Here is a 16281-nt window from a genome sequence, read left to right as displayed (position 1 = left end):
CAGCACTGAGGTTTGACATAATAATGCACATGAACTCACTCATCCTCCGCCATCCACATGTATGTGCCTTTGTATGAAGGATTTCAAGTCGCAAAGCCTACATGTAAGATGTATAAATGTAATGTATATAGGCCTATGTGTAACTACAACATGAAAGGTTTAAGTAAAATAATGAAAATGGCTTTAATGCATAAGTCCATACAGTAAAAGACATCACTGATACAGTGCAGAGCATATGAAAAAGCAAGAAAGGAAAGGCTGTCATTTGTGATCACCCAACAATTGCAAAGGACAATATCAAACAGTCATGTATGAAGGCTAATGTATTGAACATTGACTCCATATATACACTGAAGCGAAGAATATATACATTGTGCATCACTGAGCTACCAGCAGTCTGTCTAAGTTCCAAAGCCGCATCCTTATGCGCAAAATATGCGCAGCAGTGAGAGCGCAAAATAAATAGTTCGGTACACAGACCCCAGACAAAAAGTTCGCATGCTGGGCTGGACAGAACACCACAACGAGTATCTAGATAGCTAACGTTACGAGGATTGGGCGTAGTCCAAAGACACCTAAATTGGGCTTCATCACATTTTGAGGAGAAGGTGTCTACAACCTAACACGTTTTGATAGCCAAACGGCGAGATAAATTGCTCATAATGGCCTCGGAAGAGCTTTATGAGGTGAGTTAGCTAGCTACTATCGACTGCTAGCTAGCGTTATCTGAAATGTTTTTTTGGGGGGGTTCGTATAGCTAGCAAGCTACTTAGCCAGCTAGCTACTTGGCTTGAAAGCCATTTAACATTAGCTTCATAAAAATGTCAGCTCAGGACTCGTTGCCTACTAGAGTACTACTGTAGGTCGAAGTTGGGCCACCTTACGATAGCTAACGTTAGCCTTCCATATTTATTAGCATGAGGAGCTGCTGTGTGATTAGCTAGATCTGTGTGTTGTTGTGATTAGATGCGGGCAGCGATAGTCACGGCACGGGGTCTGTTGTCTTCTTGGCTAGTTTTAAGTTAGTTAACTAGTGAGCTTTTGTACTTAACACTCTGTTACAAGTTGCACCCAGATTGTGCCTCACTTCTCCATGTGTACTCCTAATAATGATTCACAAACAATTGTGGCCAGGTAATTTTTTTTTACATGCCAATCCAAAACTTTAGGCGTATTCTTTCAGATATACTATTCCATGACTATTCTATATGCAATTCTGTGAATGCTTTCCATCTTTAGTTAGTTGACTAATTATTATAGGTAGTCAAGTCTACCCCTATCTAGACCATGTGATATAATGGCGTAAAGTTCGTTTCAAACTCATCATGCTCATTGTCTTTCATTCACGTTCAGGTTTGCCATATACTGGTAGTTAAATTGCCTACATTGGAAATCTTACCCACAGAGCTCTCACATTATAAACAGCAAGACAGCTGACACATAGCTACAGAAATCTGATATATATATATATTAGTACCAGTCAAAAGTTGAATAAGTAGAATAATAATAGTGAAGACATCAACTCTATGAAATAACACATATGGAATCATGTAGTAACCAAAAAAGTGTTAAAACAAATCAAAATATATTGTATACAAGAGATTCTTCAAAGTAGCCACCCTTTGCCTTGACAGCTTTGCACACGCTTGGTATTCTCTCAAACAGCTTCATGAGGTAGTCACCTGGAAAGCGTTTCAATTAACAGCTGTGCCTTGTTAAAAGTTAATTTGTCGAATTTCTTTCCTTCTTAATGTGTTTGAGCCAATCAGTTGTTGTGAAAAGGTAGGGGTGGTATACAGAAGATAGCCCTATTTGGTAAAAGACCAAGTCCATATTATGGCAAGAACAGTTCAAATAAGCAAAGAGAAACGACAGTCCATCATTACTTTAAGACATGAAGGTCAGTCAATACGGAAAATGTAAAAAAAATCTAATGTTTCTTCAAGTGCTGACGCAAAAACCATCAAGCGCTATGATGAAACTGGCTCTTATAAGGACCGCCACAGGAAAGGAAGACCCAGAGTTCCCTCTGCTGCAGAGGATAAGTTCATAGAGTTACCAGCCTCAGAAATTGCAGCCCAAATAATGCTTCAGAGTTCAAGTAACAGGCCTTCCATGTTCGAAGTGCCGCAAAGAAACCACTACTAAATTACACCAATAACAAGAAGAGACTTGCTTGGGCCAACAAACACGAGCAATGGACATTAGACTGGTGGAAATCTGTCCTTTGGTGTGATGAGTCCAAATTTGAGATTTTTGGTTCCAACCGACGTGTCTTTGTGAGACGCAGAGTAGGTGAACGGATGATCTCCGTATGTGTGGTTCCCACCGTGAAGCATGGAGGAGGGGGTATGATGGTGTGGGGGTGCTTTACTGGTGACACTGTCAGTGACTTATTTCTGAGAAATGAAGGCTATACCATGCGAGAAATTGCCAAGAAACTGAAGATCTCAGCGCAAACTGGCTCTAACCAGAATAGAAAGAGGAGTGGGAGGCCCCGGTGCACAACTGAGCAAGATGTCAAGTACATTAGAGTGTCTAGTTTGAGAAACAGACGCCTCACAAGTCCTCAACTGGCAGCTTCATTAAATAGTACACGCAAAACACCAGTCTCAACGTCAACAGTGAAGAGGCGACTCTGGGATGCTGGCCTTCTAGGCAGAGTTGCAAAGAAAAAGCCATATCTCAGACTGGCCAATAAGAAGATTAAGAAGGGCAAAAGAACACAGACACTGGGCAGAGGAAGAAGTGTTTTGGACAGACACATCTAAGTTGGAGGTGTTCGGATCACAAAGAAGAACATTCGTGAGACGCAGAAAAAATGAAAAGATGCTGGAGGAGTGCTTGACGCCATCTGTCAAGCATGGTGGAGGCAATGTGATGATCTGGGGGCGCTTTGGCGATGGTAAAGTGGGAGATTTGTACAGGGTAAAGGGATCTTAAAGAAGGAAGGCTATCACTCCATTTTGCAACGCCATGCCATACCCTGTGGACGGCGCTTAATTGGAGCCAATTTCCTCCTACAACAGGACAATGACCCAAAGCACAGCTCCAAACTATGCAATAACTATTTAGTAAAATGGCAGTCAGCTGGTATTCTGTCTATAATGGAGTGGCCAGCACAGTCACCTTATCTCAACCCTATTGAGCTGTTGTGGGAGCAGCTTGACCGTATGGTACGTAAGAAGTGCCCATCAAGCCAATCCAATCTGTGGGAGGTGCTTCAGGAAGCATGGGGTGAAATCTCTTCAGATTACCTCAACAAATTGACAACTAGAATGCCAAAGGGCTGTAATTGCTGCAAATGGAGGATTATTTGACGAAAGCAAAGTTTGAAGGACACTATTATTTCAAATAAATCATTATTTATAACCTTGTCAACGTCTTGACTATATTTCCTATTCATTTTGCAACTCATTTCATGTATGTTGTCATGGAAAACAAGGACATTTCTAAGTGACCCCAAACTTTTGAACGGTAGTATGCGTGTGTGTGTGTGTATATATAAATCAAAGCTGTTGCAACTGCCTAGTTAAATAAAGGTAACACACACACACACACACACACACACGATAGGAGGAATATCTAAAAGTAGGCTAATACAATAAACAGGCCCAATTAGCCATGAAGTCATCTATTCAGTAGTCACACTACTTGCCTGTTGGGTAGAGTAACTGCCTTTTATGAACCCAGTGGTTTACTGAATACATCTCTGATGTCTCACATGTAGCCCAGTGTGAACTAGGATGGTGTTGATGTCCCATTTATCTAAAGAGTTAAAGGAGAGTGCATTGTGGCTCGTGAAATGATCGACACATGAAGTGGACAGCTTTTATTTTCGACGCAGGGCGCCAGTAAAAGGTGTTCTCTGGTGTCCCGTTGGACATTTTGATAATCCCCAAAAATATTCTGTATAGGAAAAAGGAGCAAAGTTCATCTGTATTATTGATGTTGAGTATTTACCACCCTATGTAAAGTTTGGGATGTATAAGATACGCCGTAAGAGCGTTCGTGCAAAACCCGATGCAATGCAAGAAGTGTAAAATATTTGTGTCAAGTGTTTGCAGACGGAAGGAATATGTTTTGTAGAGTCTGTGAATGTAAAACTGTGGTAGGGATCATATTTTCCCGAATACCCAGAGTTCCCTGTTAGGGTGAAAAAGGTTGAGGTGTCAAGGATCATGGTGGTACAGCAACTCTCCTATGTGGAGGCGGTGAAGAGAGTTGAAGGGGTAAAAGGCCACAGTGCTGAAGAAGATATGGCAGTGGATACATCTCAACCAGTTGAAAATGTTATACGTCAATCAAGTGATCTGGATACACTTATTGTGAAGAAGGTGGATCTTGTAACATTTTATAGCAGTTAGTAATTGTACTGCACAAGAAGTCCAAGACGCTGGACATCCATTATATCTGCAGTTGGAAGTTTTTGCCCACCACAGCAGCTACGGCCGTCTCCAAGACTTAACGGCAGAAGCACTACAAGGACTACTGTCACCAGGAAATGTCCCACCATCACAGGATTCAGGATGTGTAGGGACCTGATTTTAAAAACAGAAAAGCAGGCTGATTTCGTTATTGATAGTTTGTATGGAATAAAAAAAAATGACCCACGCTTTTCTTTCCTTTTAGTAGGTAGCGGAATGCACATATAAATTGTTGCTAACGCCATTATACCAAATAAACATTTGCCCAGTGTGGGCTATAGCCTAGACGTTTCAGTCTCAATGATCGTGACTTAGTGACTGCCCCACGTCTAGTCACTGCCACTGCCAACTATTTTGTTTAATTCTGTCACAGGTTGAGAAAATTGTGGACAAACGGAAGAACAAGAAGGGAAAGATGGAGTACCTGGTCCGCTGGAGGGGGTACGGATACGAGGGGGACACCTGGGAACCCGAGTCGCACCTCTCCGCCTGCATGGAGTTCATTCACCATTTTAATCAGTCACACGGCGAAAGACCGAGAGACGGCAGTTTACTGCGCTCCACTCAAAGCTCTCCCAGCATGGCCCACAGCCACAGTTCGAGCAACAACGCCCGCAAACAGATCTGCAGGCCTCAGCCACTCTGCGGCAATAGTGGAGCAGGAAGCCATGCTCTAGTGAAACCCGCCTCTTCGCCCACCACAGCCGTCTCCAAACGGCCGCAGCAACCGCAGTTGCCACCACTTGACTCTAGCCTGGCAAATTCCAAAACGGACACGCAGCTTATCTTGAGCCAGAAGTACAGTGATTTCACTACCTCTGCCATTTCTAGTCCAAGCTTTACAAGTGGGCCCGCTGCTTCTCCAGTGGGCACGGCGCGTCGGAGTATGGACCTGGCCAAGTCCGGGATCAAAATCCTGGTTCCCAAAAGCCCCATGAGCAGCTGGGTGGACTCTGAAGAGTCGCCCAGCGAGGCTGCCCACAGTCTGGATCAGGGGGGTCAGGAGCAGGACTCTGTGCCCCCAGAGGTGGCCCTGTTGGAAAAGCCTCTGGGGTTGCTGCTGGGGCCCGGGGAAGAAAGGGCACGCATGGGGACTCGGCCCAGGACTCAAAGCCAAGTCCCATTGATCCCTCAGCAAGTCCCCGTAACACCCGCATCCATACGCACCCTCAATGGGAAAGGTAAGGCTTTTTCAATAAACTGCAATAACTGTTGTTGTTGTGCTGTTTACTGAACCCAGGTCTTGTAGTTGTACGTTCAAAAGTCATAAAATCAAATGTTATGTTAAATGCGCCGAATACAACAGGTGTAGTAGACCTTACAGTGAAATGCTTACTTACAAGCCCTTAACCAATAATGCAGTTAAGAAAAATAAGAAATAAAAGTAACAATCAATTTTAAGAGCAGCAGTAAACGGCAGAAGCCATTGTTGTGTTGCCTCTGATTGGACCTGTTTTATCATTGGAGGACCAGATGCTGCTGGAAGTAGCGTAGAGGACTTATGAAGGTACAGACTTCTCATTCTGGTCTATGTAGACCACAATGCCCGAGGGGAGTGATTGGTGACAATACCATGCAAATTCCGTTTCTCCCCTTTCGTCTCAGTGTTCACTCATTCGTTATCAATGAACTCAAATTTGGTGCACTGTTCATCTACTGTTGAGTAGAACAGAAGGGAAGCCCGGAAAAGCACTGAGACCTACTCATGACATGCAGTAAACTATTCAGCCTGTTCCAGATATTTAATCTTGCTGATTATTACAACAGACAATATTAAGAAAGGCAGAAATGCTTCCCATTTCCATCCCCCTGTATCTTATGTGGTTTTTTAACCACCAGGTACATCGACACTCATGGAGGCTTTGGCAGCCAACGGGACGGCTAACCTGCAGAGTGCCGTGGCGCGAGTAACCGCTGTCTCCGGAGTGGCGGGGAAACGGCGCTTCGAAGAGCAGCGCTCGGTCTTCGACAAGCGCCTTCGGTTCAGCGTACGGCAGACGGAGAGTGCCTATCGCTACAGGGACCTCGTCGTCAAGAAGCAGGACGGTTTCACCCACATCCTGCTCTCCACCAAGACCTCGGAGAACAACTCGCTCAACCCCAACGTGAGTCATATGCCTGCTTGTCTTTCTGCCTGCCTGTCTTTGCCCTAACAAAACAATTGTTATACAGCGTGACAGTTAGTAGTATTTTTATAGTTTTGTTATGCCAACATTTCCAAACAGTTGGTAGTCAAATATAATTGATGAATGTAAGCAAAATTTCTTTAAAAGAAAGTCAAAGACTGGTTCTTCAAAAATATACTGGGATGGTTTCCTGGACACAGATTAAGCCTTAGACAAAAAAATTATTTCCAGTGATCATTCTCCATCGAAAGGGCTTCCTAGTCCAAGATTAGGCTTCATCTGTGTCTGGGAAACTGGCCCATAAAAATTTATAATATTTTTGAATCCCTCTCTTGGCTGCCTCAGGTGATGAAGGAGATACAGAGTGCCATGGCCACAGCGGCATCAGACGACAGTAAGCTGGTCCTACTGAGCGCCGTAGGTAGCTTCTTTTGCTTCGGCCTGGACTTCATCTACTTCATCAGGCGGCTCACCGACGACCGTAAGAAAGAGAGCATCAAGATGGCCGAGACCATTAGGTAGGTCAGAAGGCTTACCTCTTTCTATTTTTTTATGTGGATGATTTTCAAAAGGGGAGAAAAAATATATATTTTTAAAAGGTCGGCAGGATGACTCAACTTCCTCATTTCTCGATTGTCCAAAAATCTGTCCTCATCCTCCTTGTCCCCCTTATCTTCATCTGCACTGATTAAAGAAAACAAAATGGTGGAAGCTCATCATTAGGCTGTCTTTTCATCTCTGGTCAGTTCTTTCAGATCAGTGCAAATGACAGATTGTCTGGAATCATCGGTTATTTTGAAACTGGTGAAAAAGATGAGTAGAATGCTATGTTGTAGTGTCAGTCGTTGTAATAATGCCACAGAAGATGGTGATTCAGACCCAGTCTATTGTTCTCATCCTCTCAGGACATTCGTGAACACTTTCATCCAATTCAAGAAGCCTATCATCGTAGCCGTGAACGGACCGGCCGTGGGCCTCGGAGCCTCCATCCTCCCGCTGTGTGACGTGGTCTGGGCCAACGAGAGAGCCTGGTTCCAGACGCCTTACACCACCTACGGACAGACACCCGACGCCTGCGCCTCCATCACCTTCCCTCGCATCATGGGCGTGGCCTCGGTGAGTTGATGCTGAAAATCCTCCACATTCTCAGAGGGGAGAGTTGTTTAGCACACCAATAGAGATATTGTTTGGGGAACTGGTTTTAAGTGTAGCACTCACCATTTTTTTTGCTGCTTTTTGCTCCAGGACTAGGTTTAATCTATGTCAATGATTTGGGGTGGGCTAGTGGTTTCTAGATCACATTGTACTGCTGCGATCGTGGGGTTTGAATCAAGTATCCGTGCTTCACAACGGGTAAATGAAGGTTGGGTTTTGATTCGGCTATGTCCATTTTCCCCATTAATGCCGGGTGTACAGTACACCACTTTCAAAATCCTAAACATCGCTGAGCCTCTAGACGTTAAACGACCGTCTATCTTGTATTGTTTTGTCTTGCCGAACGTAGAGGTGCGCACTAAACGATCTGGCTCAGACTACAAGATTCCTCACTTGGTCGTGACGATTCTCCACACTGTCTCGCGAAAACAATGATGTGATTTAGGTTTAACGTAGCTAGAATGATCTATGGCTCAAAGCAGTCTCGTAAACGTTTTCAGTCAGAGACATTCACGCTTGCCATTACAGAGTTGAAATATCTAGCCAACATTTTGAATAAAAATAACATTGCTTGTGAACATCAGAGCTGTAACGATTTGACGCTTTGGTTAAAAGCAAGTACAGACCCATACTAGTAGTAGTCATGGCTCCTGCTCCAGAGTCTATACATCCTGGGTGATGTCATCATCTTACTGGCTTTTTCTCTGGCGAGCTCTCATTGGCTACTGCTGATCACCGTTCTCAAAACTTGTCGTTGCACATCTCACACTTCAAGAGCATTGAAGATTTTGTCCCGATTTAATTACTATTATTATTTTTTTCAAACCATGTATCAAAATACTAAGACTGCCCAAAGACGGGATCGGCCCTCAGATTGCGTCCCTGACCTGCTCACATTAATCGAGCGTCAGTGCCCCCCCCCCCCCCCCCCCGAGTAGGCAACGACATAGGGATTTTATCTCCGATCTCAAACTTGTCTGGAACAGCCCAAATCGGGGCGAAAATCGTGTGGTGTACACCTGACTTCACATGGGGTGAAAAGCTGCAGTGATTTGCGCTCTAATCCAATAGCATAGAAAATACGTTGCGCATTTCTTTACTTCAGAAATACTGCACCAAAGACCTTAGCTAGATGTCAAATTGCTTCACTAAAACATCCTCGGCAAAAAATGTCAACATTTTATTACAGATTTCTTTATCTTAGATTCATTCTGGGGATTTTGAGAAAGTGAAATAGGCTTCCTACAGTGTCTCATAGGGGACAATCATCATTAACCAAACTGAATCGGTCCGGAAACACACCTCCAAGACTGAAATCTAGTTTGTCAAATGAGCAACTGGAAAACACGTGCCAATCGTCGTGTTCAGTGGCTCGTTAACCTCCCTCTCTCTTCTCTTTTTGTTTCTCTCTCTCCCTCGTCTCTCAGGCCAATGAGATGCTGCTGAGTGGGAGGAAGCTGACGGCCCAGGAGGCCTGTGCTAAAGGGCTTGTCTCCCAGGTGCTGTGGCCCGGGACTTTCACTCAGGAGGTGATGGTTCGCATTAGGGAGCTAGTCTCTTGTAATTCAGTTGTAAGTCATCCTCTTTCATTTGATTTTTGAAGATTTAAAAAAAATATTTCTACACAGTCACAGTACGCCCACGGCCCTCCCCAGCCCTCATTGTCCTCCCTCTTTTTTTGTTCACTTTTTTGTCTCATCAAAAACCATAAACATTACGTCACTGACACTCATATATATATATATATACACACACACACACACACTCTCCTAGCCACAAGTGACCACTTGAATTGTTAACTTTTCAATGTCTCCCAACCCGAAACGGAACCAAGAGTGTGTTTAAAAAAAAAAATAATAATAATATAATGCTTTTAGGAATACATTGAATTGAGATCAAGTCACAATATCTGGATGTTGCAAAATTTCTCATGAATCGTCTGTGCAGACATTGTTGACATAAGAGTGATCTCATGTCCCACAATGAATGGTTAAGCGAGTCTATGCCAATATCCTTCAATGCATCCATATCCATCAGTCATTTTCCTTTCCTTTTTCCCGCCGGGTGGGGTGGGGGCCTCTGCTGCACTGTAGGTCCTGCGGGAGTCCAAAGCACTGGTCCGAAACGCAAACCGGGCCGCCCTGGAGCAGGCCAACGAACGCGAGTGCGAGGCGCTGAAGAGAGTTTGGGGCTCCTCGCAGGGGATGGACTCCATCCTCCAATACCTGCAGAAGAAGATAGATGAGTTTTAAGGAAAGCATGTATCCCCCATGTTCCCAAGCCCCATTCAGTGGCGGAACCAGACAAAGAGCACTGGGAGTGCAACAGGTTCAATCTGCAATCTGTGTGATCTATTGTATGTGTGTGTGCCCATTGAGATGTTGCTGCTGGACCTTTAAATCTTCCTAGCATCCTGGTGACCATGTGTTGACCCTTTACCCAATAACCCCCGGCCTTTGACCCTTTACCCCAGTGGTTCCCAACCCTGGTCCTCCAGTACCCCCAACAATACACATGTTTATTGTAACCTTGGACAAGCACACTTGATTCAACTTGTAAACGAATCATCAAGCCCTCAATGAGTTGAATGAGGTATGTTTGTCAAGGGCTACAACAAAACTGTTTACTGTTGAAGGTACTGGAGGACCAGGGTTGGACAACAATGTTGGGGGGTACTGGAGAACCAGGGTTGGGCTGTTGAAGGTACTGGAGGACCAGGGTTGGACAACAATGTTGGGGGGTACTGGAGAACCAGGGTTGGGCTGTTGAAGGTACTGGAGGACCAGGGTTGGACAACAATGTTGGGGGGTACTGGAGGACCAGGGTTGGGCTGTTGAAGGTACTGGAGGACCAGGGTTGGACAACAATGTTGGGGGGTACTGGAGAACCAGGGTTGGGCTGTTGAAGGTACTGGAGGACCAGGGTTGGACAACAATGTTGGGGGGTACTGGAGGACCAGGATTGGGCTGTTGAAGGTACTGGAGGACCAGGGTTGGACAACAATGTTGGGGCTACTGGAGGACCAGGGTTGGGAAACACTGTTGGGGATACTGGAGGACCAGGGTTGGGAAACACTGTTGGGGATACTGGAGGACCGTTGAAGGTACTGGAGGACCAGAGTTGGGAAACACTGCTCTACCCAATAGCCCTGGCCTGCGCGAAATACCATTCCACATTACAGTTTCAACTAAACGTGGCCTAGATTGAAAGGGATGGAGAGATTGGAGGAGGTGAAGACATTGATGAATACACATAAGTGTCTTGCATAGTGGGGTGTCTGTCCTACTCACCTCAGGATTGATTTGGGTGGGATGTTGTATCAACATGGATCAGAATTTATGACACAACAAAAGTGCACATTGAAAACTTTGACAAACACCTAGGCGACTTTCCATTGTGGAGCCTGCAATAAGATCTAACACTCTGAACTCTTGGGAAAACAGCGCAGCCCAGTGGATGGGAGGCTTATTGGATTCTCCATATTGACACCAGTAAAGCTTTCCATTCAAAACAGGACTTATTGCTATTTGAACTGAATAGAGGCCCCGGGATTAAATTAAAGGCGCGTTGTCGAGAAATGTACTGCACTTGACTTTAAAAGGTCGTTTTAAGCTTGAGCCGTCATCTGTAGCGTTCACCATGAATACCATCTTCGAACGTCAGGGAAATTGCCTTTTAAAAGACTCATTGTCAACAGTGCAGTGCTTTTTGAACAGCAAGCCTTTGATTGAATCCAGGACAGAGTCTGTCATATTAATTTGTAACACAGCTCCTGACTGTATTTTTACTTTTTGTCTAACTGATATCTTCTGTAGATGATATTTCACCCAGGTCATCTTTTTGTTGTCGTCTTATTTGGCTTGGGGGACTGTATATTCCACCAAACAGTTTCTATGGTAAACAGATTTTTTTTTTTTTTAAGACTATTACAATATAATTTCATTAAATATTCTGCAACTCCTGAATTATTCCATCCATGAAACATACACGCAAGGGAGAGACAATTACAAGATTCTGAATGCAGTTGTGACGAGGCTAGGGTACACAGTTCAAGGCTCAGTTGTGACGAGGCTAGGGTACACGGTTCAAGGCTCAGTTGTGACGAGGCTAGGGTACACGGTTAAAGGCTCAGTTGTGACGAGGCTAGGGTACACGGTTCAGTTGTGACGAGGCTAGGGTACACGGTTCAAGGCTCAGTTGTGACGAGGCTAGGGTACACGGTTCAGTTGTGACGAGGCTAGGGTGCACGGTTCAAGGCTCAGTTGTGACGAGGCTAGGGTGCACGGTTCAAGGCTCAGTTGTGGCGAGGCTAGGGTACACGGTTCAAGGCTCAGTTGTGACAAGGCTAGGGTACACGGTTCAAGGCTCAGTTGTGACGAGGCACACGGTTCAAGGCTCAGTTGTGACAAGGCTAGGGTACACGGTTCAAGGCTCAGTTGTGACGAGGCTAGGGTACACGGTTCAACGCTCAGTTGTGACGAGGCTAGGGTACACGGTTCAAGGCTCAGTTGTGACGAGGCTAGGGTACACGGTTCAGTTGTGACGAGGCTAGGGTACACGGTTCAAGGCTCAGTTGTGACGAGGCTAGGGTACACGGTTCAAGGCTCAGTTGTGACGAGGCTAAGGTACACGGTTCAAGGCTCAGTTGTGACGAGGCTAAGGTACACGGTTCAAGGCTCAGTTGTGACGAGGCTAGGGTACACGGTTCAAGGCTCAGTTGTGACGAGGCTAGGGTACACGGTTCAAGGCTCAGTTGTGACGAGGCTAGGGTACACGGTTCAAGGCTCAGTTGTGACGAGGTACACGGTTCAAGGCTCAGTTGTGACGAGGTACACGGTTCAAGGCTCAGTTGTGACGAGGTACACGGTTCAAGGCTCAGTTGTGACGAGGCTAGGGTACACGGTTCAAGGCTCAGTTGTGACGAGGTACACGGTTCAAGGCTCAGTTGTGACGAGGCTAAGGCACACGGTTCAAGGCTCAGTTGTGACGAGGCACACGGTTCAAGGCTCAGTTGTGACGAGGTACACGGTTCAAGGCTCAGTTGTGACGAGGTACACGGTTCAAGGCTCAGTTGTGACGAGGCTAAGGTACACAGTTCAAGGCTCAGTTGTGATGAGGTACATGGTTTAAGGCTCAGTTGTGACGAGGCTAGGGTACACGGTTCAAGGCTAAGTTGTGACGAGGCACACGGTTCAAGGCTCAGTTGTGACGAGGCTAGGGTACACGGTTCAGTTGTGACGAGGCACACGGTTCAAGGCTCAGTTGTGACGAGGCTAGGGTACACGGTTCAAGGCTCAGTTGTGACGAGGCTAGGGTACACGGTTCAGTTGTGACGAGGGTACACGGTTCAAGGCTCAGTTGTGACGAGGGTACACGGTTCAAGGCTCAGTTGTGACGAGGCTAAGGTACACGGTTCAAGGCTCAGTTGTGACGAGGCTCAGTTGTGACGAGGCTAAGGTACACGGTTCAAGGCTCAGTTGTGATGAGGCTAAGGTACACGGTTCAAGGCTCAGTTGTGACGAGGCTAAGGTACACGGTTCAAGGCTCAGTTGTGACGAGGCTAGGGTACATGGCTCAGTTGTGACGAGGCTAGGGTACACGGTTCAAGGCTCAGTTGTGACGAGGCTAGGGTACGCGGTTCAAGGCTCAGTTGTGACGAGGCTAGGGTACACGGTTCAAGGCTCAGTTGTGACGAGGCTAAGGTACACGGTTCAAGGCTCAGTTGTGACGAGGCTAAGGTACACGGTTCAAGGCTCAGTTGTGACGAGGCTAGGGTACACGGTTCAAGGCTAAGTTGTGACGAGACACACGGTTCAAGGCTCAGTTGTGACGAGGCTAGGGTACACGGTTCAAGGCTCAGTTGTGACGAGGCACACGGTTCAAGGCTCAGTTGTGACGAGGCTAAGGTACACGGTTCAAGGCTCAGTTGTGACGAGGCTAGGGTACACGGCTCAGTTGTGACGAGGCTAGGGTACACGGTTCAGTTGTGACGAGGCTAGGGTACACGGTTCAAGGCTCAGTTGTGACGAGGCTAGGGTACACGGCTCAGTTGTGACGAGGCTAGGGTACACGGTTCAAGGCTCAGTTGTGACGAGGCTAAGGTACACGGTTCAAGGCTCAGTTGTGACGAGGCTAGGGTACACGGCTCAGTTGTGACGAGGCTAGGGTACACGGTTCAAGGCTCAGTTGTGACGAGGCTAAGGTACACGGTTCAAGGCTCAGTTGTGACGAGGCTAGGGTACACGGTTCAAGGCTCTAGCTAAAAGCAAGTGCCTTGTTCTTTCCTCCATTTTCTAATGACAAAATGTGTGTTCTGATCTGAAGAGCGATTATCAGTGAGAATAGCCTTTAATCTCACCACTCAGTACCATGGATATAGGACGTTTGCAGCTTCAGCATATCTCACCCTGTTTTTTTGTTGTTGCATTGAGCAAAGGTTACTTCTAAAATGCTGTGGAGGCATTCTATTTACATTAGTCAAAGCCCCGGAAAGAAAAAAAAAGATGTACAGCTTTTGAATTTGTAAAACAAAAACGTTATTCGCCTACAGTTTGTTTTGTATTTGTCTTTTTATATATGAATTCTGACTTGACCAATGTTTTGTGGCCTCACCAATCATTTGGCCATATTCCTTGTTTCACTGGATTTATAAAAGTAGCAGAGCACGGGGTAACAGATGACAGCGCCCAATATCTGGACAACTGCTGTTACCTTTGCCTATTTCCATAAAGAATTATGGAAAATGTCATTATTTATATTGTCTATGAGTATTTAAATATTTAAAGTTGAGATGGTTTGGACAAAAGTAGTGTCTGTTTTGAGTCATTGCTCATGGTTTGTTTAACAGTTGATTTTATTTTATTGAAATGTGAAGTATCTTCTCGGGGCAGTCTACTCGTGGACATAGTATGATTTTACTTTCGGCTCTAGTCTATTACAGCCCTCTTCGCGATCTTCGTCAGAATTCATTTTTGACCTTCGCGCATAGATTGTTAACGCCGCAACTGCACCAGTCAAATTGTTTTCTTAGCATATTTTTTTTCTTCTAGAAGGGTTAGAAGTCAGTATTTCGGTTGAGATTTTCTGTAAGCAAAGGCGAAGAGGTATTGCGTATCAATAAGGCGATGCTCTTTGTAAAACATGTCCTTTTGCTTAGTTTTCCCAAATTGTGCCTGAGAAGCATGTCATACCTCGAGTGCTCCAGAGTAGCGCAGCGGGTCTAAGGCACTGCGTCTCAGTGCTAGAGGCGTCACTACAGACCCTGGTTTGATTCCAGGCTGTATCACAACCGGCCGTGATTGGGAGTCCCATAGGGCGGCGCACAATTGGCCCCAGCGTCATCCGGGTTTGGCTGGGTTAGGCTGTCATTGTAAATAAGAATTTGTTCTTAACTGACTTGCCTAGTTAAATAAAGATGTTTTTTTTTTTTAAACATACTTCATGTTTCACTGAATGCTGATTTAGAAATATTAGCAAGCATCTTCAACACTTGGACCATAGCTTAGTTAATGTAATGTCCTCAACACGTTTTTCTCATTGAAGAAATTTACTGTATTTAAAAAAATATATAATTTGTCTTGTTAACACATCATGATGATGAGGCTTGTCTAGTGTACACAGAATTCACTCATTCTGTTGAAAGATTCCAAGAAGCGTTGTTGAAATTGACCGCATTTTAGTACAGCAGCGAAATAATTTTAAAGTCTGAAATCGCATAACCCTTCTGAAGAACTGTGTGAACTGCCTTGACTCAAATCCTGGTACAGCATTTTTGCATACATGTGACCTATTTTGTAGTTGTACTTATATAAATATACATGCTGTACAATCTGAAAGTGTTTTTTTATATATATATATAGATTACTGAAATATATACTCGCTGTGAAAATAAACGGTGTGAACCTGTTAAAGTAATATTGTGTTGGTTAGGTTATACAGTGCATTCGGGAATGTTTTCAGACCCCTGGACTTTTTCCACATTTTGTTACGTTATAGCCTTATTCTAAAATGTATTAAATCGTTTTTCCCCCTCATCAATCCACACACAATACCCCATAATGAAAAGGTAAAGTTTTTTTTATGTTTGCACATTTATAAAAAATAAACCGATCACATTTACATAAGTATTCAGACCCTTTACTCAGTACTTTGATGATGCACCTTTGGCAGCGATTACAGAGTCTTCTTGGCACACCTGTATTTGGGGAGTTTCTCCCATTCTTCTCTGCAGATCCTCTCAAGCTCTGTCAGGTTGGATGGAGAGCGTTGCTGCACAGCTATTTTTAGGTCTCTCCAGAGATGTGTATTCGGGTTCAAGTCCGGGCTCTGGCTGAGCCACTCAAGGACATTCAGAGACTTGTACCGAAGCCATTCTTTGCGTTGTCTTGGCTGTGTGCTTAGGGTCGTTGTCCTGTTAGAAGGTGAACCTTCGCCCCAGTCTGAGGTCCTGAGTGCTCTGGAGCAGGTTTTCATTAAGGATCTCTATATTTTTCTCTGTTCATCTTTCCCTCTATCCTGACTAGTCTCCCTGCCACTGAAAAAAACATCCCCACAGCATGATGCTGCTATGCTTC

The 16281-nt window shown here is 45.0% G+C and overlaps 2 protein-coding genes across 2 annotated transcripts; both read left to right on the top strand.

Moving 5' to 3' along the window:
* Positions 1-492: 492 nt before the first annotated feature.
* Positions 493-10311, top strand: LOC120020062 (chromodomain Y-like protein). Its single transcript, XM_038963498.1, has 7 exons — positions 493-686; positions 4801-5608; positions 6267-6532; positions 6899-7071; positions 7459-7669; positions 9136-9279; positions 9802-10311. The coding sequence occupies exons 1-7, from the start codon at positions 663-665 to the stop codon at positions 9958-9960; spliced, it is 1785 nt and encodes a 594-aa protein (XP_038819426.1). The 5' UTR covers positions 493-662; the 3' UTR covers positions 9961-10311.
* Positions 10312-10920: 609 nt separating this feature from the next.
* On the top strand, positions 10921-15023 carry LOC120019937. The gene is made up of 4 exons (XM_038963348.1): positions 10921-10938; positions 11921-13113; positions 13202-13679; positions 13810-15023. The coding sequence occupies exons 1-2, from the start codon at positions 10921-10923 to the stop codon at positions 12836-12838; spliced, it is 936 nt and encodes a 311-aa protein (XP_038819276.1). The 3' UTR covers positions 12839-13113; positions 13202-13679; positions 13810-15023.
* Positions 15024-16281: the final 1258 nt, after the last annotated feature.

This window comes from Salvelinus namaycush, chromosome 25 (genome assembly GCF_016432855.1).
Source record: "Salvelinus namaycush isolate Seneca chromosome 25, SaNama_1.0, whole genome shotgun sequence".
NCBI lineage: Eukaryota > Metazoa > Chordata > Actinopteri > Salmoniformes > Salmonidae > Salvelinus > Salvelinus namaycush.
The sequence above is the reverse complement of the archived record's forward strand: the minus strand, read 5'-3'. Positions and strand labels throughout refer to the sequence as shown.

Coding starts and splice junctions, on each gene's coding strand:
- LOC120020062 (XM_038963498.1), top strand. CDS start 663: ATGGCCTCGGAAGAGCTTTATGAG. Junction 5,609..6,266: donor ACGCACCCTCAATGGGAAAG/GTAAGGCTTTTT, acceptor TTTAACCACCAG/GTACATCGACACTCATGGAG. Junction 6,533..6,898: donor ACAACTCGCTCAACCCCAAC/GTGAGTCATATG, acceptor TGGCTGCCTCAG/GTGATGAAGGAGATACAGAG.